Source organism: Gorilla gorilla, chromosome 10, assembly GCF_029281585.2.
Source record: "Gorilla gorilla gorilla isolate KB3781 chromosome 10, NHGRI_mGorGor1-v2.1_pri, whole genome shotgun sequence".
NCBI lineage: Eukaryota > Metazoa > Chordata > Mammalia > Primates > Hominidae > Gorilla > Gorilla gorilla.
The window spans coordinates 100643814-100668892 of NC_073234.2; the positions used below are offsets into that span (position 1 = coordinate 100643814).

The 25079-nt window shown below is 32.2% G+C and overlaps 1 protein-coding gene across 1 annotated transcript; it reads left to right on the top strand.

Annotated features, from left to right (window-relative positions):
• Window positions 1-638: 638 nt before the first annotated feature.
• On the top strand, window positions 639-24802 carry ALX1 (ALX homeobox 1). Its single transcript, XM_019039476.3, has 4 exons — window positions 639-906; window positions 3984-4288; window positions 7272-7400; window positions 21580-24802. Exons 1-4 carry the CDS (start codon window positions 681-683, stop codon window positions 21898-21900), a joined length of 981 nt encoding a protein of 326 aa, XP_018895021.1. The 5' UTR covers window positions 639-680; the 3' UTR covers window positions 21901-24802.
• The last annotated feature ends 277 nt before the right edge of the window (window positions 24803-25079 follow it).

Genomic DNA, 25079 nt, shown 5'->3' on the forward strand with positions numbered 1-25079 from the left:
AGTTGCCAATGCATCTGGTTCCTTGGGCTTCAGATTAATGTGAATCTTCCACGTAAACGATTTACGGATGAAATAAAAGCCTTTTAGAGCAATACTTCCTTTCAAGTTCTTAAGACGCCTCTAAATCTTTCTGGTAGTGAGTGGCCGGCATGGGGGCGGGGTGGGGACGGGTGGCTCAGGAAGGCGCAGGCAGTAGGGAGTGGAGGTTTAACTGCTTTGCGATCTCACCAAGATCTTCCGAAATGCCAGTCCACTGTCACGGCGGCAATGAATCTGGGTGTCAGGGGCTCGTCTCTCCTGGCATTTGTCTGAAATGGAGCTGTCTGTCTGTCTATCCTAGGCCTGGACGCCCTCTGCCCGGGTAAGTGGGGAAAATGGGGGTGGGGTAGGGGCGGAGGGGGGACCCGGGGTGGAGTTAGTCGCCCGCCTATTTTCATATTCATTAGAACTGGGAGGCTGCCCGAGGAGGCCAGCTGAGTTTCAAGATATAAAAGCAACTTCGGGTGCTCCTTTTCCAGCCGGGACGTATTAAAGGGACCGGAGCGGGGCAGTTCCCGACGCCGCAGCGCTCGCTTTCCCTTCCCTCCTCTCTGGCCCTCCCTCCTCCCACCCACTGGCTCCCTCCCCCAGCGCTCTCCAGTTTCTGTGCCCCAGGAGCTACGCGACAGTCTTCCAGGATTATGGAGTTTCTGAGCGAGAAGTTTGCCCTCAAGAGCCCTCCGAGTAAAAACAGTGACTTTTACATGGGCGCAGGAGGTCCTCTGGAGCACGTAATGGAGACGCTGGACAATGAGTCCTTTTACAGCAAAGCGTCTGCAGGCAAATGCGTGCAGGCCTTCGGACCCCTGCCCCGCGCCGAGCATCACGTGCGCTTGGAGAGGACCTCGCCCTGTCAGGACAGCAGCGGTGAGTCGCTAGCGCCCCAGCCAGAGCCGCCGCAGCCCTTCCGCAATCGAAAATGCAGGATCGGTCTGATCAGGCAGGGAGAGAGAAAGGAGAAAAGTGGGAGCGAGGGACCTGGAAGGTGGAGGAAGGTAGTGGAAGGTGCTCGCTTTATGAAGCGGTGTTACTGCTGCTGCAGCCTTTGGGGGCGGAGGGCGGAGGGAGGGAGAGATCCAGCACCGGGTTGCCTCTGAGCGATTCTCCTTTCGCTGTAGGGTCTGGTCACCTACGGATCCCTGAGTCCTTCTGTAATATTGGTTCCTGGAGTAAACTGATAGGGCGCTAAATAGAGCGTAATTGAGTCAAGACAGAACGCTTCCTCTGCGAGCCCGCCTTGCAGTCCGGGCGGTAGGAACTGAAATCGATCACAGCTCGTTAGAGTAAGTCACTGTCGTCACGAGTAGGAAAAAAAAAACAAAACCGGAAAACAAAAACAAAAAACAAAAAACCCTTTGAGCTCCTTTAGGAAAAGATAAATCTTTTTAATTTTCCAAGACGTGGCGATATATTTTCAAAGTTTGAGGATCCCTAGATTTCTAGCGTGTGTGAATTTGTAATTTCTGCTTTTTTTGCGTTTGCAATACAACACGCGTTGAATGTTTGTTAAACACTAAAGCACATTAAATAGCTTCGGGCAAACCATCCCCGGCCTAATCACTCATTCCCAGATTCTACGTTTTGTATTTTTATGACTTCACATTAAAAGTCACCTAAGGGGTCTTTGGAATGCTTCTGGGTGAAAACTTCAACTTTGAATGCCCAAGTATCTCCAAGTCAAAATGTTATCAAAACAAACCATCTATCTTTTCTATCTTGTAACCTAATACGAACCTATTATTTCAGATCGCGACAGCTAAAGCACGTTTACAATTCCAAGAGAACTTTTCCTTATCATTGTATATATTCCACAGTTAAGCTATAAGGGGCTGGTTGCTTTAAAATAACAAACGAATTAAGTGTGAAATATTTACAACAAGCCCCCTGCCCCCTATTTTATGGAAATTCAAAATCTGACAAAACACTGGCCTGTAGAAGCTCATTTTCTAAATATTTTGAACACGTTTTTTTCTTTTATTAATCTCATATTTAACTAATTTTATTTAACGTTGCAAGTAACTTTTGACTAAGGGTAAATCAAAAATAAAGGTGCAAATGATAGAGAAAATAACCAGCTAAGTCGTTTCAGTCACTTATTTAGAAAGATTCGAGCGTATACTTTTTATTATTCTTACACTGAGTTGTTGGTTTTCTGGCTGCGTTTCAGACCTGGTATCTGTATTTGTGGAATTCTTAGGTGCATGCGTAACGTTATTTGAATTGACAGGTCTTTCTTTAATGATTCTGCAATGTCTTGTATTGACTCTGGATGGACTCGATCATAATATTTTATTTTAAATAGTCGAGAATCCAAAATAAGAGACATAATTAATGCGTTATCAACTTTTAAACAAATATCACACTATTAAGATGAACTTTAACAAAGAAGTGTTAAGGAAGATGAACATAGGCAGTCATCCGCTTAATTTAGGAGAGATCCTGTCTTTCTCTTGAGATGCCCTTAGCCTCTCTGTTGCTTCCCCTCCCCCATCCCTAATTGCTGCAGTTCCTCCTTTAATTTTGCCCAAGGAGATAGAACCGTATTGTTAATCAGTCATGGCTCTTCTTTATATTTAGTTTAACATCACATCTTCCTTTGCATGAAAACCGTTAATTTAAAAAATTTGTTATATATATATTGACAAATTATAGTTGTATATATTTATGGGGTACAAAGTAATGTTACGTTTTTTTAATGCAATGTGGAATGATTAAATTACGTTAATTGGCCATCACCTCAAATATTTGACATTTTTTATTGTGAGAACATTTTTGAGAGTTACTCCGTTAGTGACATTGAAGTGCACAGTACTCAATTATTAGCTATTGAAGTTATATGCGCATTAAACTTGAATATATTTGTATAATGATGAAAAGAGTTGTAAAAATACATTATGGGGGTAATTTTAAAAAAGAAACAAATGAAAAAAGTATGATCATCTATTGGAAATTATTCTGGCTGGATTGACTTTACTTTTTAAAAAGTGCTTCCCATTTCACTATGTGCATCCATTGCATTTGTGGGTGTGTGGCATTATATGATATATCTTTGTTTTATATCGTACTGCAAGCATGCAATCAAATCTGAAGAAAATTACTGAAATTAAACATCCCTTAACAAAATGCCAGATGTCATGCTCTGTAATGCTTTAATAGCTGTTTTAATTTCTCTGTTTCAGCAGAGAAAAAAGAAAAGTTTTCAATCCTAAAACTTATCTAACTAGCTAAGCAGAAATATGAAATGTTTTCAAAAGAACTGCATAAGTTTTTAGGTAAAAAAAAAATGCTGCTTAAATCTAATTTCCGATAGAAAGCATATTCAAAATTTGGCATGAAATTTATTTTGTCAATTTAGTACATTATTTTTGAAGAAAAAGTGTAAATGCAGACATGGATATAAAGTTGAAATATTCAAAATTTAGTGGAAATAATGTCACATCTGAAATCTATCATCAGTACATTTTATGTGGAGGGGGATAATAACTTTCAGATATTAGTACAGAGGTATTATTTAAGATTAAAATATATTTTCTGAGCCACATTAGTAGCTTGGTTTTATCTGCTGTGAATAAACACATGACATTAAATTTGTTTCAGTTTTCAAAAATCATGGACACTTAAAGTTTCTTTCATGAAACACCCAGATCATCTTTTAATTCGAGTACATGAATTTAAGTAAAAAATATGTGCATAAACATATAAATCCTGTAAAATAGTACTGCGGATTTTGGCAGATCATAGCAGTTGCATGAACACATTTTAAAATGGTATTTAAACCTGTCCTACAATGAATTAAGTATAGAATGTGGTAATTGAATTAATACTAGCACAATAAATTATTAATAGGCCAATTTCTTGATACTCTCAATTACTTCTACTTATTGATTTAATTGAGATGAGTTTCACAATCCTGAGAACTGTTGTTTTTCCTCCTCTGGGTACAGTGAACTATGGGATCACTAAAGTAGAAGGACAGCCCCTTCACACCGAACTGAATAGAGCTATGGACAACTGTAACAGTCTCCGAATGTCTCCCGTGAAAGGGATGCAAGAGAAGGGAGAGCTGGATGAACTTGGGGATAAATGTGATAGCAATGTATCCAGCAGTAAGAAACGGAGGCACCGAACCACCTTCACCAGTTTGCAGCTAGAGGAGCTGGAGAAAGTCTTTCAGAAAACTCATTACCCGGATGTGTATGTCAGAGAACAGCTTGCTCTGAGGACAGAGCTCACTGAGGCCAGGGTCCAGGTAGGAGCCAAACAGAGGCCTTGATGGATGGGATAGGAAAATAAATGGTGTTAGAATAATTGAATAAGTGCATTTTGCCACAAAGAAACAAACTGATTCCCTAGCTGAAGATGAGAAACAGAGTAATATATATGAATATATGTCTACTAAAATTATTTTTTAATTGCAAAAATTTTGACAACTCACGCAATATGTAAAACAAAAGAACACAAGTTATTACAGAGACATAAAAATTAACAATCATTCAAACATAACAATATGATAATATATCTCTGATTTTCAAAAGCAGTTTTTAAAGGATGAAAAGCAGAATCATGACTATTTAGTAATTGGTATATTTATTTGGTTTTTTTCGGTTTTATTAGCCACTAAGGTTCTTTTTAGATTATATATCAGGTATCTGTAAATTATTTGTATAATAGCCCATACATCTAGAAATTTCTAGAATTGGAGGCATAATAAAAAAAAAAACAATCCCACAAATTCCCAATTGTTATGTATACCATGGAATGTTTTCACTATGGATAATTAAAAACAAGATCAAATAGTGCTCATTTACAATTTTATAGTTCTAGTAGTTGTCAACATGTAAATATTCCATTATAATGGTTAAAGTCTAGATAAATCATATGAATTTTGCATAGGCAATAAAAATAATGGCTTTAAAGTAAATTTTTGTGTATAATCAATTATGTTTATAATATATATTCTAGTTATTAAATTGGATGATCCAATATGCTTAATTTTTAAAAATAATTTGAGAAAGAAAAATCATGCCAGGTAAAATTTTACCTCTTAGGAGTACTTTATTTTGACTAAATTTGATATTCTTAAACTATATTTTACTAGTTTCCAAGTAGTAAGAGTTTAAAATGCAACAACAATTCAGGATAATGGCCTTTGTCTTTGTGTGTGTTCTGACTCCTCTACAAAAGTATTGATTTTTGCAATTCCCGTAAACTGCTAAAATGGGGGAATGAATAAAATAGTGAAAATTTTTGTTCTAAATCGAGTAACGGTATTTCTTCTTAAGATTAAGCCATTGTAAGGCTCTTACATCATTAGAGACAACATCTGGTGGCACACGGATAACAAGCAGCAGATTTTTACTTGAGTTTGTGGAAGCAAATGGTTACTTTATCTTGGTTCAGGAAGTAAATATGTAGAAAGTTCATGCTAACAAAGAATTTTAGAATTGTCGAGTATTAACATCCGCTGTGTATGTTTGAGATTTTTGTCTTTGTCTATATTTAAATTAGTTATACTTGTAACCATAAACAAATATGTTTGCACACAGAGTGACCAACTGTACATAATGCATCTTTTCCCCTTAACATTCACCAAGTCTTGATTAATTTTTGTCTAAGAACATGCACAGAGAGCCAACTTGAACTTAATTTACTCAGGTCGTTCTCTTTCCTGCTTTGCACATAAGAGTGGTAACTATTACCCATTTTAAGGAAATTGTCAAGTTCTTTTTGTCAATGGAAAAAAAAATAAAACCCAAAAACATATTACTAAATTCCCTTGGTGTGTTCCTGGGGCTCATCTGTGGAGATAGCAAGAAAATTTGATTTGTTTTTTGTTGTTGTTGATGTCTTGAGCCTTGGCATAATGGATAATATGCATTTATCAGCAGTGTACTAAAACTATAATGAACATGTAGCTCTCTGGCTCATTTCAATTGCTGAAAACTCTGCAAAGTGCCATCTTAAATTTGTAATGTGTACTAGAAAATTAAACTGAGTATTAATATGTTGCCATAATAGTGAAGGTAAAGATATACAAGATTAGAATTGAGTATGAAAAAGAGTGAAAATTTCAAGTAAACTTCAACAAAAGGCTTTTACAACTTGCATTTTTTATATTTGATTTCTAGCTTTTTTCCTAAATATTTTATATTCTGAACATAATTGTGTGAAGAAGACTAAATAGATTCCCAAAAGCTACTCCTATAATGTTCACTTAAAAACATCAAGGTATATATATTGAATATAATCTTCTGCATCTCCCTTTAATATTAAAGTGAAGATATTGGAATATTACAGGTATGAATTAATGAATATCCAACCTGCTGAGGAAGATGGTTCTTATGATAAATGCTTCTAATAGGTAATTAGAGAAATTGTGGAAGATAGCTTAGTGACCTTAGCTGCCACAGTAACTGATAGACTTTCTTGACACTTGGTTCTATCTGCCCTATTTCTTACATTATTTCCATTACCTGTGCTTTAAATTAGAGAAATTATGTAAAGATATCCGAGCATTTTCATAAGGGAAAATAAGTTGCATAATGTATGTAATAAGCACATTCACGTATTTTAAAACCATAGTTCAACTTTAGATGATTCCTTTTTACCTATAATCCTTGTCATGCTTATTATAATATGTAATCTCATTTTTTCCTATTTCTAGATAATCATGATGTTCCTGCTGCTGCCGTATATTTAGATGTAATCTTTATGTTTAAATTTTTAAAAGATTATGTAGGTATGAGCACAACCGAGAAGAGCTTTCACTTTTGTGATATATTTTAAAGATAAGTTTTAATAGACTCAGATATTAATTTGCTTATAGATTGGCTGAGTTTACGTTACGGCATATACGTCTTCCAGACTTGCAGCATTCTCTTAAAGGAGACTTATCCATGACAATGTGGAGATATATGGAGTATTCACGATCATATAACCTAATTGCTTTTTGTTTTCCATAAATGAGAAAACAGAGGCTCAGACGTATCAGATGTATTTCCCGAAAGTCTCCTGCCTCTTTCTATTAAATTATTTTGTCTCATGGGAAAATCACTTACCACATCGAGATACAAGAAAAAGTAAAATCTGTGGATCCTTTTCTAACGTAAATACATTTCTTTTTACGTAATTTTTTTAACCTGGTTTACCTTTCTTGTTTGATGTCTTTTAACATCACATTTGCTTTATCAAATATTCCTTAGCTAAAATTCTACTTTTTATTAAATAATTAGGTTTGGTTTCAAAATCGAAGGGCCAAATGGAGAAAAAGGGAACGTTATGGCCAAATACAACAAGCGAAAAGCCATTTTGCTGCCACCTATGATATATCAGTTTTGCCAAGGACTGACAGCTACCCACAGGTATGCTAAACTACACAGAATACTGATCAAGAAAAGGAGATTTGGTTTGTATATTCTTAAAATGGTTAGCATAGGCTTTATTATATGTAAGATAATAGTCAAGAATGAAAATCTAAGCTTCAGAAAACATTCTTCATGTCTGCTAAGTTTTAATTTTTCTGTATTATTTTCTTGTTGTTTTCTTATGGAGTCATTCATTTAAAAATATTTCAGGGTATTTTTTTCTTTTGAATTTTGTTGTATATTGCCACCAATGAAATAGCATCATTTAATGATACAGGTATTTTAATTATCCTACATTCTAATTACTCAGACTCTCTTCCTTTGTTAACTTTTAAAAATACTGTAAATAGAGTGTTGCTTAGCATGCAATCTCTGTGGATATTGTTTTATGAACTATACTAAAACCTGATGTCAAATGTGGCCTATTAAGCCTTAACTCCATTTAAAAATGTGTCTCTTTTTCTATGTTTTTTTTTTTTCAGTTTTCAAATTGCTTATTCTCTAAAGGTCCACATTTGGTCCTGTTTGACTTAAAACAGAGATAGAATTAGTATCAGACATAATTTTAAAAGTTAATCACAGATAAATAACAGCTTCCCTTTATAGTGGGTGCTCTTTTACTTCATTACAAAAAGTGTTAGAAATTCTTTGTCTTCTCATTTTTCTTTTTCAATATAGAGACTATATATTTCTTTTTCATATTTTGTAATGAATGTAAATGTTTGTCTTTCTAATTTAATTTGTGTCACTTTTTCCTAATACTTAATAATGATATTCAGAACTGTATTTGATACATGATGAAAAAAAACCTACGTTATAAGCAACGAGCTATGCATTATTTTGTTATTTATTATTTAATGATATGCATTATAAGAGACCCCTGTGAAAACACATATGAAACATATATGCTGGAGAAATACCTTGATAGTTCAGTAACTAGATGATCTGAACCCCAAACTTGAGTATTCGTTTTCTTCAACACTATGAGTACAAATTCAGTTCTTTAATGTTGTTCTTTCCTTGTGTTCCTATGCCTCTTGTGATTCTTAAAAACCAGTTTTAGAAACCTCACTCCTCCAGATAAATCCCCCAAATTTATTAATATAATATTATATGTTAAGTAAAAGAAGTCTTGGTGGTCACCTTGTTCAACTCCTTCATTTAAAAAAGTTATGAAAACGGGCTCAATTGAGTTAAGGAATTGGTTTGTGATCATACAAGTGGGTTCCTGCAGGAGAGACTATAAAGCTCGCTACGTCTAAACCTTTACCCAATAGTTTGCTAGAAGACTATTCTTATGGATACCTTTTCAATAAATGCCTCCTATCTCCTTGCCATAGGAGGAATCTTGTTTCTCTTTTAAAATTTATCTTAAGGAGGTTACCTTATGTTTTCTCCTATTTTAAAGCATGAGGATACCTCTGGTGGTTACTTACCATCATAGGGCTAGTCAAATTTTGTTTGCCAAATATTTTTGAGTGCCTTAGTTGAGTCAGTGTGAGTTAGTTTGAGTGCCGTTAGTTTCTAAACAAAATTCTGTAAAAATGTTTCCTCTCTAGGCTGCAAGCTCCATGAGGACAGGGACTGCAGTGTCTTCATGGTTATTAACACTACTGTAGCCCTCACTGTATATCTGGGCACTGTTCTAAGCAGATTACATATATTATCTCATTTAATCCTCACAACAACCTTATGTGCTAGGTGTTACTAATTGTCTCCATTGCTCAAATGAGAAAGAGGTGAGGTGAAGTTCAGATTTGACCAGAGACAATTTGGTTCCCCCTTGCCAGATTTTAACCTGACAATAGACTGTCTCTACCTGTGAATATATTTAAATGATACCAAACGAGCATAAAGCTTGAGCTGCATTATTGTAAGTCTGCGCTGTAGTGTCGGGGAGCCACAACCAGAGAAATAACAATAAAAATATAGGTGAAATGGAGAATGGTTTATATCATTTTGAACTACTTGACTGTGGTGACTTTAGACGTAATAAAGTAACAAATTATGAGCTCTTCACATGGATTTTAAACAGTCTTACTAAGTATATTCCACAACACTTGACTATGACTACTTTTTTGTGCATTTTATTCTTTCAGTCTTCATTTCCTTTCAAACCCCATTTCTGTCTGTTTTCAACTTTTCTGTCCCTGTACGTTGGTTGTTTTATATTTGACTCTTCTTGCTTCTTTGATAAAGCAATCAGAATAGGGCCTAGCATCGATTAAGACCTATATAAAGGGTAAAGCATTCAGAATAGTGCATATTCTGAATCTAAAACTTTATACAGCTTTAAGACATGTATAAAGGCTCAATATGACTCAGTGTACTCTGACTAACCATCTCTTTTCCCTAAGATTATCTTACCATTGTGTTATTGTACCTCAAAGCTTTATATATTATTAATTAAAAGAATGAGGTAACCTAGACACCGATGGAGGAACGGACATGGTACACCAAATTATATATTTGATCATCTTTTTCACTCCAATGAAAAATTAATTTAAAAAATTTCCCCCCACAAATCATGGGAATGTTGCACTAATTATTCCTCATAATTTTGTATACATTGGCTATACCACCTGATAATTTAAGAATGGAGAACATATGTTGGAATTACTTCAACAGTGCCAATCATGAATAATAATAAAAATTAATACCATGAAATCCATAGTACTTTCTTGTATTGGTAAATCATTTAATGTTTGGTTACCAAAATTTCCGAAATTATGTGGCTGCAACTCCCCACTGTAGATACTGGATAAAGCCAGGGGGAATTTTTATTTTAACTTAAATATATACAAGATACTTTTTTAGTTTGTTTGAAAAAATAATTGGGCCAAGATCATGTCTCTCAAGAGTTAGCCTAAATGAAATGTTTTTTTTATCATGGGGCTTGAAAATAGGAATTTGTAATGGGAGAAATAGAAACAGAAGTAGAATCCAATATCTCAGTCTAATAAGACATTGGATTTGGTGACTGTTAATTACAGAAAAAATTATTAATTTCAGAAAAGTTGGAAACTAGAAAATGTTAGAGGCAGGACAGCAATAAAGAATTAGCAATTTGGCAGAAAGAAAAGCCATACATAGAAATACATGAAAAACAGAGATAGTTTAGAAAATGATCTCCTCAAGCCTGCTCAGTATGTACAAGCATAATATGTTTATTTCTATATAGTAATTAATACTTTCTAATATGTTCTAATAAATACTTTGTTTCAACTGGCTGTCTTTTTACTATAGTAACAACAGCCATAACAGTAAAAATAATTACTAATAATTGGGGGCATATTTAAAGCCAGACACTGTGCTTCCTTCTTGTATCTATTAACCTGTTTAATTTAAGTTCAGGTTTTCTGAGCTCAGGAGCCCAAAGACCTTTATGTAACATTATCTCTTTAATTCGTCATTGAAGAGTGAAATTATTCAAATTGTATCTTAAAATATCACATCCTTTTTGGAAAGTAAAAATGCTTCTGTTTTTAAATTTATAAACATTTAAAAAGCCTAAACACCTCATTGACTGTTTCAAGATTTTTTTCTTAAACTTACTTATCTTTGATAGCAAACAAATAAGAAAGTGAGAGACGTGATGTTCATATTTACATATTTTAAGGTAGTATATTTTGATGTACTGACAATAGTATCTTTTTGTTTAAGTTCTTTATTTTGGCTCAAGATATCAGTTGCCATTTGGCAATGCTGTGATTTAACTAAATTAATCTATTCATTTTTCCTCAAGAGTTAACGTTTTTGAAAGCATTCTCATTGCTTGGGATGAATTTGTTTCCTCTATCTTGAATTTCCCTCCCTCACCTAAGCCATATTTACTCCATGAAGCCTCTGGGATGTGCCATCTATCTGCACATCACTTTCTCACTGACATTTTGGTGGGTTGTATTAAAGGTCTGACTTCCCATTTACAATGTAAAATATTTAAAAGATGACCCAGTTACTAGTCACCTTTGTATCACCAAGGATGGTCTGCTATGAATTGAGCAAATTATATAGACATTGGATAGATATGAGTAATAGTACAGATTCACTTCAATATATTAATATATTAAGTAGTGTATCATAAAACAAAAATAATCAATTTTCAATAAAACAGATTCTGAATTTGTTATTAACCAGTTTTGTGATATAAGCAATTAACTTTTCCTCAATTTCTTCCTCTTTCAAAAAAATAGGCTAGAAAGATTTTGCAGACACTTTTCAGCTGACTTTTATTCCAAAGTTATTTGCCTTTCAAAACAAATATATGCCATGCACTGTTGCAGGGATCAGGGATATATAACTGATCTAGACAAAATTCCCTGCTTTGTAGAAAGACTAAAAACTGGGTAATATTTGTACTAAATTTGCAAACACTTCTTGGTGCAAACTAGGCCCAAGAAACCATAAATCTAAATAACTTTGGCCTTAAATTTAAAAAGTGAGCAAAGATCTAGTGATATTACATTTTAACTGGTTTCTAATATGGCAAAACCAAAGCATTTTAAAAATAATTATTTTAGTGAATAAAATAATTTATCTTAAGGTATAAGTATTTCCTTGAGAATTATAATTACCCTTCATTTCTTACAAGGAACTTTACAATTTCATGTTCTTAGGTTTGGATTACATGAGCATTGACATTATTATCTAGATAGATAACTTTGAGTTACAACTTTGACTTGATCTTCAGATTCTTTATTTGTAAAATGGAAGTATTGTTGGTGCTGGTGCTGGTGTTGGTGGTGTTGATAGTGTAGATGATCAAGATGATGATGGTTTTTCTGTTATTGTGAAGACTAAATGGATTTCTGAAAAGGAAAGCCCTCTGTTTATAGACTACAGAGGTGAATCCTGGGATTTGAAGAGGGCCAGGGGTTAACATTAATGACTATGAGCTTTCCAGTCAGAGAGATGTGGGTTCAAGTTTTGGCTTTTCAGTTTAATAGCTTTTAGACCTTTGGCAAATGAATTTACCATGAGGAACAGTTCTCTTCATTTATAAAATGGGGGTAAAAGCTCATATGATGTTTGTGAATGTTAAACAAACTTGTGTATGCAAATTACTTAGGGCATTGCCTAGTACAAAACAGAAATTAATAAGTAGTAGGAATTCTATCATTTCCATTAGTCATTATTAATTTTGTTCTAAAGTACCTGCCTCTCTCCAGGTAGCTAAATTGCTTGTTATCTTATGTTGTAGCATTTTAATTAATCCAATCTCTGAGTAAATTTACTATGTAGGGATCTAGGGAAATATTAAATTCAGTTAAACATACTTTACTTTTTAAATTGAAAACCAAATACGGTAACTTTAGAAAACTTTAAGTATACTTTCAATTCACCAGAATTATTTTCTTGTAAATATTTTCATCACAAATTTCAGAAAAAGAATTGAAGTGCTTTTCCCACCAAAATTTTGAATGAGGTTTCACTGAGTATTGTATAGTGAAAACTATCTCTAAATCTATGCTTACCAAATGTACCAAGGAATCCACACAGTGTCTTTTCTTCCGTTGTATTATTGAGGACTTCATAAATATATGCCACTTAGAATTTGAACACGCCAAGAGGTAGATTCAAGTTATAGGTAATTTGTAGTCATTTTTATAATTTAATACATAGGTTAAAGCTGTAAAACATTTTAGTTTAACACATTCTATTTGAAATATTGTAGTTATACAATTAAAAAATGAAATTTTAAGGTTTTCATGTAATAGTAGTTCCCATATAATAGATTGTAGACATATTGCTTATCTACCTTGGTTTTAATGGCAGTTTCTATATTAATCTTAATGGTTGTCTTAACTTAAGCTAAATAAGGAACATAGGACTTGTCTCCTTCAACCACTGTGGTTTATAATTAAAAGGCATTTGTAGCATTTTTTACCTTTGGAGAAAATATAATTTTGTCACTATAATTTCTATTTTTTCCCAAATATTTGAAGTAAACAAACCAAAATCTTTTAAAAATATTACTAATATAGCGGTAATTAATACATTATATGATGAATGCATTTACATCCATGAAACAACCAATGAATGGTCATACAATGATACAGGGAAAATTCTTGCATGACTTATGACCAAAATGTTACCATCATTTTCAAAATATCATATTGATATTGCACAATTTGTCACTGATAATAAACACAAATATTTTAAGTGATAGAAATATAATGATAATCTACCTTACCAAAATATAGTTTTTGCAGCGAGTAAATATACTGATTTAATTAAATTTATATAGTTTAAATAAATATGAATAAAATATTTATATATGTATGTGCGTATATGTATAAGTTATGTGTAGCATGAGACAATTTTTGTCAGTATCATTAGGTGAAGGTACAGTTAGCTACAGTGAATTCTTTTCTTAATTTTTATTTTGTTGAAATATTTTAATTTTAATGAAATGGAATTCATTTAATGAAAAAAATTTTAATAAAAATGAAACATTTCATTTTTATTAAAACTTTAATTAATTTTTATTCTGTTGCATATACAAAGACTCGAAAGAGGCAAAGAATATCCTCCAAAAGAAACAAAGTGCACTCATGTCAATTATGAAAATAATTAGGTCTGTTCTTTTGAAAATGTAATATTCTAATGTGACTGCACACAGTAAGTTAACAAAATTTTTTTAAATAAGTATTTTTTATTTTACAAGGAAAATAAATCAGTAAGTTGAATAGATAACCAAATAAATAAGAAGGAAATAAAAAGGAATGTTGCAGAGTGCCAACGTTAGCTTATACATATAAAAACCTCACAAGAAAATGGGGAAATAACAGGCAGAAAATTAAGCCATCAAAGCCCAGGAAGTCTATGAGCACAGATCTGTTGTTTAAAATCTGCCGTTCACACTATTGTTAGTGTGAACCTTATGATATACTTTAATCCAGAATTATATGCATGCCATGTTTATGAAGCCTCATGTGTCTATGGATTTTCTTTTTTATTCTGCATCATAGACATTAAATAGGTAAACTTCCGTACAAACTCACAGTTGATTTTAAAAATTACAAAAATAAAATGTCGACTTTGTAGTTAATACAAAGAGATGATGAGTAAAATCAATAGCTTCACTTAATATTTTAAGAATAAATTCAAAGTCCATAAATGACTCCAAGCAAGATCTCTAAAATTAAAAATTTTCTGTGCAAATTAAAATATTTGTGTATTTTATTCTTATTCTAAGCTATTTATGCATAAAAGCTTAATTTACAAGCTTACATTTTTATCTTTATTTCTTATATTGTGAATTTTGTTTCAATAGGATAATTTCATCACTAAAATGAATCAGACACTGATGAATCAGCAATAGCTATCATACATGTATTAAAATACATGAAAATTAATGCAACAAGTGTCTGGAAAATCCTCCATATGATAATTATTGCTTGATAGTAATAAAATAGCAAAGGTTAGGTGTTACCATTTTATTTCTTCCTTAAATGAGTTGATTTGAAAACTTTCATTTTAAAGCAATTGTGAGAGTTTCTATAAATCTTCTTTTTAAAAGTCACTTAATATAGAATTTAAGAATACAGTCAACACCAAAGAAAAATTTTCTTAATGTTCTTATATCTTGGACTTGGAGCATTTTTCAAATATTATTTGAATAATGAAAAATGTAAACACATTTATATGATGTTATGCTGAAAATTTACTGACATTAACATTTCTTATTAAGCTTCGTGCTTTTAATTTTGCACTAAAAGTAGACATACACATTTATTTTTCTGCTAAGCAGTTTTCTTCTTAAATTATCAGTCTCATATGGGTGTGATATTTAATGGTGATTTTTTTTTAATGGAAAAGGCACCTTTCTTGTTTCAAATCTCTGTATACATATCTAAGATGGAATATTACTAAAAAATAAAAGTGACAGTATTTAGTATATGATCTGTTTCTGATGAATAAATGATTTCTAATCACTTTAGTTTAATAATATATATTGGAAAAGTACTTTAAGAATGTTTGAAATGTCAATAGACTTATCAAAATCTAAATATTTTATATATCACCTTAAAATATTTTTTGGTGAAAATTAGATCTAATGAGTAGACACTGATGAAAATGTACCCTCACTTTTACCTTAGGCAGTACCTAAAAAATACTCAGATTAATCTTTTCATTGCTTAATTAATTCAAGTTGGGATCTTTTTTTTTCAGGTAGACAAAGTCTCAGTGTGTGTTAGTTACTGGTGGTAAATTCAATATTTAAAGATTCACTTGTACTCTTTCTCCCTGCCAGCAACTTACTGATGTAGTAAATAGAAAAGTTAATGGGATCCTAAAGTTAGTCAACAGCTAAAAATATCTGCATGTTGCTAAGCATATGATTCTTATTAATATTTTGTCATGTAAATGTTACAGGAATATACTAGTGAATTTCATAAAAGTCTCTTAAAAAATTTAGCTGTTTTTCCAGAAATCAGTGTTTTCATTTTTAAGAGAACATGTACAAATCTAGTAAATTCAACTACATAGTGATACTGTCTTAATACATTTATATAGTATTAAAAGATATACAGAAAAGTTAATAAATGTAAACATTATGCCAAAAAGGAAAACCAAATCAGTTTTTAGATTTTAATGTAAAGAGGTATTGCTATAACATCATCACAAGCAACTCTATAAATCTCTGATCTCTGTCTTTTAAAGTATCCTTTAATTCCCACAGGAAAGTGTGTGAGCATGTGATGCGAGAATTGTGTGAGTGTGCACATGGAGTGTGTGTGCAGATGTATGGGTATGTATGTGTGTTTATGCAAGTAAATATGATCGATGTTGGTGGCAGGAGATAGGAGCACTCTATATATAGATGAGAAGTAGAGTTAAATAAACTTATTTTAGTAGAAAAATGTTACTTAATTAGTTGTTTTGGAGATGCTTTAAAATTAAGGGAAGGTTGTTATTTACATATTTTCATGTTTAGTATTTCTATGAAATTTGATAGTGTTGTTTCTTCTAAATAGCACTAATATTAGGATATTGACTATAAAATGCTATCATGAAACTATTTTTTTGTTACACCGTGCTATTTTACAATTAAGTAAAAAACTAACAAACTCACTATTCTTTTAAAAGGCCTTTTTAGAAAAATATATTAAAAAGTACTCACTATGTAAAATCAGTAAATATATTAGAAATGTAAACCAGGGTTAGAACAACAAAATCCACTTTGTAGTTGTGATTACAAAGAATATATTCATATCAAGGTTCTAAGGTAAAAAAATAAATAATTTTCTACCCATAACTTACTGTAGTACTTGAATTTATTACAAATATATATCCACAGTAAAAAACTCTTAGTATTTATGTTTATATTAATATATATTTATGTATTTTCCCTTCTCCTTCCTCTCTACTGCTTTTAATTCCTTGGAAAAAAATGAGTACTAAATGAATTAGGTTTCAGTTTGGAATAAATAAGACAAAAATAAAACTTTTCTCTAAAATTCCAAAGTCATGGGATAATTAAGTGTTAACGTTTATTTGGTTAGAAAAACATGAAGGGGCAAACGTTCAAAGTGAAGTGCAGTAAATCCGCTGTACTTCCATTCATGCTAATGGGAGGTAGTTGGCTAAGTTCCCTGGACAGAGTTCCCTGGACAGTGCTTTGAACACACCCCTAATATTTAAAAAAAAAGTTTCAGAGAACGTTAAAACATGAAATGTTTTTAGATTCTCCACTCCTTTTAAACACAACAAAGAAAAAAAAATAAAGGCAGTCAATCTTTTTTTTTCTCTTTCTTTTTAAAAAACACACATACAAGAAGGATATGGGAATTATTTGTTTCTGGTTGTAAAGCCCTTGAATATTAAACAGAGGCCTACGAAAACACCATAAAATTATATGGTGCCAGGTATTGTCATTGTAGTATCTATGAAATAGTTCAAAATAAGAGTAGTTATCCTATTTAGGAAGAAAATTATATTTTTTTACTTCCAAAATTGAACCACAAATATAATTTTTCCTTTAATGAATCAGAGTGTGATTTTGATGGGCTTCCCAGTTGATAAAAAAGTAATAGGCACTTTTAGATAATATGCACATGGATTTATACTTTCCAGGGCATAGTTTAAAAATTACTGCCTATATGAGAATATATTGGTGTAGGGATGGAGGAACAGTGTGAGTCCAGCTTGATAGCAGCAGTATAGTCAACCCTTAGCTCAAATAATGTTGTTGTTTAATCAGATCTAGATGGCCTAGAACAAAGATTTTATCTGCCAGCTTTTTCCTACAGCAATCAGATGATATGCAGTGTATGATATTCTGGTGTAAATGCTATGTATTGGTAAGGGTAAACGGTATTGATAAGCTCAAACATATCCAGAATAACATGATCTGAATGATACAGTGTCTAGAAACCAAGTCATATGAGGAATGGTTAAAAGCACTGGAGAAGTTTACCTGGAGAAAAAGGATTTGGGGGTTGTATCATCATGCCCGATTACATTTTAAGATTTTTACATGTAAGAAAGATGATCTTATTCTACGTCATTATAGGGCACATAAATGGAAGCCATAGGTAGAAGTAGAGGAATATAACAGCTTACTTTTATAGAAAAGAAATGGAATGTTTTTTTTTAAACAGGTGAGCTTCTTATCACAAGAGGTAAACAAAATTGGTGTACAAATAATTTTTCATTTGGAAGGAAGTTGGACTCCAGTAGTGTTTCCTAATTTCAGTTGATTTTCAGAATTCTATGTGTGTATTTTATTACTATTATTTTAATACAGAGCCCCTGAGCCATACTAAATGAATCAGAGTCTCCAAGGATATGTATCTGTTGTGGAGAATCAGTGTTTAATAATAAAAATAAAGAACTTCCCAGGTAAATGCAGTTAGCAAGGTCTAGGAATGTAATTTTCATGATCACTGTTAAGATTATTGAGTATGGTGATTTGGGAGTTCATATTATGAAACAAAAATTTTGATATATTAACAAATCATCCATAAAATTTTGATTATATCTGCAAGATGGATCAGTCCATATTTTTCAAGCACTTAATAACTTTGTATTAAGGACTTACCTTGTACCACATTAGACCTGAGGATGACAAAACAGTTGTGAGAAATAATTGTGGGTTTTTCTTTCAGAGAGTAGAGACTATGAACCTACACAAAGTAGGGATAATGAGTAAATAAATAATTTCAACTCATAAAACTAGTCATTATTACAGCATTTCTAAGGTTTCCTGGTTGAGATTTGACCTCCACCATTGGAACTATGCAATCTTGGGTGATCTTCTTCAGCTCTGTTCTGTAGTGTTACCATCCTCAAAATGGGGATAGCAAAAGAACACGCTGTTTGGTGTACTGAAACAATTAAAAGTGTTCATAATATATTTAACATAATGCCTCATGCATGGTAATTAATTGGTAACCATTAGCTATAATGAACATGGTCTTGAGCAACATCATCAAATGTTTAAACACGCAGAGGGCAGGCTTCAGAGAAGTAAAATCACAATATACTGAGGATACTATCTTTTATGAGTTGCATCTAAATAAATTTACAATGTGGAAACCAACAATGTTTCTAAAGTCAAATAAAGATATGCTGGAAATTTAAAAAAGGAAAGATCAGCAGTGGTGCTGGGGAGGAGGAAGAAATAGATATTTTGAAAACAAGATAGATCAGTAAAAATGTGTGAGGATATCTCTTACCTATGGGAATAAATGACAATCTTCAAAATATTTAGGGTATCTTCACAAGCCCAACTAAAATATTGTTATCATATTTACTTTACCAGTCTGTTCTGCCCAGAAAAACATGTCTATATGGTAGAAATTATTTCATCAAAAGAAATGCATATAACGTGCTTGATCATGTCCAGATAAGAAGTTTTGATCAAAATAAAATTTGCTTTTTTATGTACTCTACAGAATATTTTTCAATTTATAGGTTGATTTATGTTAATTATGTTAGGGAGGCAATATTTTCTTAATTTATATCTATAGGTTACCTTCCTTGCCTTTACCTTTCTGATTTTAGCTTTTTCATCTAGTTGGTGAACATATTTCTGTGCATTTGGAATATGAATGAATGATTTTAATAAAAAATTCAAGAAACACTGTATAAATCAAGCAATTCTTTAACAAACAAAATATAAATAATCCTTCTCTTTCATTATCTTGTCTTCCTTTTTTTTTTTAAGTAAGCAAGCAAAGTTCACTTTCATTTCTGAAAGCTTTTTTATCAGACATGTGACTATGGTTTTTGCCGAGTAGCACAATGTGTGTGATTGAATGTCAGAGGAAAATCACCCAGGTGAAGTTAGAAGAGGTAGTTTGACAGAGTAATGACATTAGCAGCCCTCTTGTTGGTTTGAGATACATAACTCAGCAATCACTGATACCAATCATTATGTTTTGCCTAAAATGGAACACATATAGTAGAATGAGCCAGAATTAGAACATAGCCTGAGACAATTTAAGGATTAACAAAATATGCAAATCATATATATATAATATATATGTTTAGATATGGATATGTAGATTTCTCTCTTTGTCTCTTTCTACATATGTATACATTTAACAACTTTAAAGCAGCTTATACATATATTTATGTAAATAATTATTTTTTAAGACAACCCAGATATGTAAGCACCTTTCCAATCACTGAAACCCCACCTAGAGGTTGAAATTATTTATTAAGGTTTTTCTCTTATGTTTTGAACCTGGTTAATCAGTCCTTTCTTGCGTGACAGAGTACCTTTTTACCAGTGTGATCTAGAAGATTTATTAACATATTTTTTGCTCTTATTTGAAAATTAGTTGCCATAGAAAGTACAACTCAAGCATGGGTATTGTAAGACTACACCAGATCTTATATGTAGGTGCCTGGAATCTTTATGTAGAAACAAATATAGGAAGACATATGTGTCCTACTCATTGATGATTCTACTCTTACATCATGATTTTAAAAGATAAGGAAGCCTGATGTGATTAACATGTGTATTGCTGCTATGTTCTAGTCCACATGTATTATAATAATGTTGCTAAAAGCATTCAGTTTTATTTCATCTTCAAAGGGCTGCATCATAGTATTACTATCCCATGCAACATTTTCTTTTTTTACCTTCCCCAGCTCCTGCCATTTGTCATGATTTTCTCTGAGCTTCCCAGTAACGTATGGGGTTCCTGTTTTTGTTTGTTTAAATAGCTTGTATATTAAGATTGAGATATGTCCTACTTAAAATTCATGTTACATAAGGTCTATATCATGTTTCTTTTACATGCTAGTAACTTTAGATAAATTTGTACTTGTTAATATTGCATTGAATTGTTTCCTGTAGAGATTTAATAATACGAAGTGTGAATATCTTGGGTGTCAATGATAAAGCAGTTTTTACTCTATAGGAGTACTATATAACACAAGAGTAACTGCCTTATACTCATCTGATGTTTTTGCTAAATAGTTGCACATCTTTCTCAGCTATGATTCCATTATTTGGTAAAGGCCCATGTTTTAAAATTCTAACTTTGTTTTACATGTCACATGTCTGTTTCAAATTCATTATATCATATATAAATCACAGAATAAATTTTTAAAGTATGTATATTTACATATTTTGTAATTTCCCAGATTCTCAGAGCTGTTTCTTCAAGACTATAGGATACGAAAAAGCAGTAGGAGGGCAAACGTGTTCCAGAATAAGTTTGATCAAAAATATCTTTGCAGAACAGTCTATTGTCAGCAATGGTTTCCAACGAAAACTGCCACACCAGGAGTCCCAGTTAGAATTTTTTTAAAAAATGCATTTGTGTCATTTTGTTTAGAAAGACAAAAACTATCTTTAAACTTAAAACCAGATTTTAAACTACTTTTCTAATCATATGAATTGGTCATGACTCAATCTTCCAGATTCATTTTTAAAATCATGACTATGAAAATAATACTTTTTTATAGGAGATAGACATGTTTGAGAGTACGTTATGTGGCCAAGAATGTGAGATTTGTTGCTCTATTTCAGTATAACAAACTAGAAGGATCTCTCAAATAATTATTTTTTAGTCATTGTTGTATGTAATTACAGACCACCCAATAGGAGCAAACAATGAATAGTTAACCAAATTTAGTAAATACAACTTAACAAAAGTAAGAGAACAAAAGTGAGAACATGTAAATGTAATATTTGTTGTTTTATATATTCCAGATTCAGAACAATTTGTGGGCAGGAAATGCAAGTGGTGGTTCTGTGGTTACTTCATGCATGTTACCACGTGACACTTCCTCCTGTATGACACCTTATTCTCACTCGCCTCGGACAGATTCCAGTTATACGGGGTTTTCAAACCACCAGAACCAGTTCAGCCACGTGCCCCTCAACAATTTTTTCACTGACTCTCTTCTTACTGGGGCAACCAATGGACATGCATTTGAAACAAAGCCAGAGTTTGAAAGGAGGTCTTCCAGTATCGCAGTTCTTCGAATGAAAGCCAAGGAGCACACCGCCAATATTTCATGGGCCATGTAACATACAGTACTCTTTTATTTTTCTTTTAATAGCAAAGTTAAACATTCTTATTTCTCATATTTAAAGGATACCACAATAAGCTGCTGTGTGTGGAATTGCTAAAGGTCAAGATATTCAGTGAGACCAGCTTAAATGAATAGTTGTTATTTAACATTAAAATCTAAGAATGAACCTCTGAAAAGACTAAATAGGTTTACCATGTGCCAGTCTCCACAAACTCTGTTTTAGTAGTAAGGTTTTCTTTTTCTATTGTACAAGTCAATGAAATATGATCACGCAACTTATTAAAGAATAAATGTGTTAAACAAATTCTTCTGTTATAGATTGATTTATGTTACTTCTGTATAACAAGAAATCTCTTGTAAAATAATACCTGATAAAGAAGGAAATGCACTGGGGAAAATGTCAAGATGCCATAGCCGTCAGGTAAATATTGAATCAGGGTGTTTTGGGGAGTTAATTGCTCTCTCTCTCTCTCCAAAAAGCAGTGGGCAAAAACCCTGTTGCTGAGAATTTATTTTCAAGCCTCATTTTTGTTTTTGTTTTTACCCTTTGATGTTTTAGTGAATTTCCACTCTGTTAAACAAGAGATCTTTTAAAATAACCAACATTCGCATGAGATATTTGGGCATGGTTTCCTGAAGCCACATGGCTAAAGGTGATAACTGAAGTATTCTTGTGTGATTGAAAATATAGTCATGGGAGCGGACTTTATAAATGTCATTTTTCCAGTGAAGAAGCCAGCATAGACTCAATTACTTAATCATCACAAACAAGAAAAAATTTATAAACCTTGCTGTTGCTTTTAAACTAAGATTGTGTTGATTAAACTGTGCACATAAACCACTAATTAATACTACACTGAAAGTAACATTTTCTGTTAAAGCATCAGTGAGTTGGAATTTATATGTATTTTGTGGGTATGTGCATGCTTACATGCATGTGTGTTTGTTTCTCAACATATTATGCCTTAAGCATGTTTTGCTACTGTGGTTTTTGCATAGAGAATTAAAATGTCAGAAAGCTTTCTAAAATTTCTGTTGGAAAAGAAGAGAAGAAAAATACGTTGCATCTGGAAAATCGCTAACCCCTTTGATTTACTTCTCCTCCCTTTACCCTGTCACATTCCAAGCTTTTTCAGATGAGTGAAATGTCAACCTCCATGAAAGATTCTTAAGTTCATAAAGGCAAAGTAAATTAATTGAAATGAAGATGACTTCCATGGCTCAGATTAGAGCTGAGCTCTTTGTACTCTGTAGAATCTTCTTGTGGTTCCTGCAGACTTTAGGAATATGCTTGGGAGCTCTAATGGCTAAAGGACAAGAATAAATGAATTTTAAAATTAAATTTTGGAAAAAGTACTTAAATCCCATAAGTGTCTCTTCTTACTGGGAAGATATTTATAGCAATTAAACATCTTTTGTAATAAAATTTTAAATCAAGCTGATGATAGAAATGAGTAATGTCCTAAACAAACATTCCCTGACTTCATAATACTTTATTCTTTATTACTTTTGTGTTCCCTCTCTTTATTTTTGTTTCTAAAAGAAATGTGTTCAATTTGGCTGTGAGAATTATGCTTTCATGCAAGATCTTTTGTTAAAAGTCTATTTAGGCAGCTGTTAAATATCCTTTATGGTTTTAGAAGAGAATGACTTATTTTCATATATATAGTCATATATGTGGTTAATAGGAATTTGTGAACTAAAACTTAAAACAAAAATGTAAGATTTTGTTTTCAAAAATTTCACAAATTAATAGTGTTCATTTTCATTTTCTTCCTCTTTAATTTAAATTTTAGTATCTCTTGGCTAGTACCATATATTTTTCAAATGAGAGACAGAAGTCATATTGTCAAGTTCAAATTTCATTTTCTTCCTCAGTTTTTCTACTCTTTTTCTCCTTATACTTAATAATTAGGTAATAATTAGTTGGAGCTTCTATAACTATTTTTTCAATTGAAACATCTTTTTAATTAAGGTTTTACATCTATAATTCTCTGTATAAATATAATTCACATATTTTAAAAACGTAGATGAAGGACTATTTGCAATAATAAAATAAGTAATGGAATCATAGTTCTTGTCCTTTATGAGTTCACAATCTTCCTGGACAAACACATGCCTGAATTTTTTACCCTCAGCCATGCCTCAAATTGTATTATGGCAGTAAGAATCTCATGAATTTTCCTGTGTTAACATTCCAACTTCCTTTTTTACACAGTGAATTTTTATTATGTATTCAAGTTGCCAAAAATAAATAAAATGAACTTTTGATATAATAGGGTAAGATAAAGCTAAACCAAAGTACATAAAATGAATTTCCTGAATTTTCTCTTGCTCCTTCTGAATTTAAGTTTCAATACTAGAATTCATATTGATGTTATATACTTTTCTTAAGAGAAAAAACTAAGGAATATTTTACTTTTATTTGGGCTTATTATTGATAGCATTATTGGGAGTTTTGGTACAATAAGTAATTTGAACCACATGGACATTTGTTCCTATGGCTATCTCATCCCCTATTTGCCCCTTCCATACATTTTCCTTGCATACATGGTTTAAAAGATGCTTCTTGTACTCTTTTTCTTGAGCAACGTGGTTAACCCTTGAACCTCATGAGGAGAGATAAATTTATGGGAAAATTAGGTAAGGTTGCAGTTTCTTAAGGATAAAATGAAATTAAGAAATGGTTTATAAATTTTTGAAAGTGTCTTATTTATTTTTATGAATATTAAAGAGTAAGTATTTTATTCTTATATAATATCTTATGAAAGTAGAAAAATAAAGTCACTGCAGTCTTCGCCCTGAGTCCTGACAACATATCTTAAAGGAATAACAGTTATGTAACCTATATAACCTTGAGGAAACTCATGAAATTGTGTGTATAAATTATGGGAATGTATTAGTTTCATCGTTTCATCTGACTGCTTATTTTGCCTTCAAGGGAGGGATAACAGGCAGACCATTTGACTTAACACAGTTCCTCCCAAGATGACATGCAATTGTTTTCTTTTTGTATCTTTACTTTCTTCTCTCAAATACCTTTGGACTTAATACAGTTCTTCTCAAGACAATATGCCATTGCTTTCTCTTTGTATCCTTACTTTCTCATCTCAGACACTTGGTGCTTGTTGTGACTGCCATGGTATAATTCACATATCACCTCTATCTGTGTGT

Bases quoted from the DNA above. Each gene is read 5' to 3' on its own strand.
- ALX1 (XM_019039476.3), top strand. From the start codon at position 681: ATGGAGTTTCTGAGCGAGAAGTTTGCCCTCAAGAGCCCTCCGAGTAAA. The intron at 4,289-7,271 runs GTAGGAGCCAAA...TTAAATAATTAG, and splicing joins TCACTGAGGCCAGGGTCCAG to GTTTGGTTTCAAAATCGAAG. The intron at 7,401-21,579 runs GTATGCTAAACT...TATATATTCCAG, and splicing joins GGACTGACAGCTACCCACAG to ATTCAGAACAATTTGTGGGC.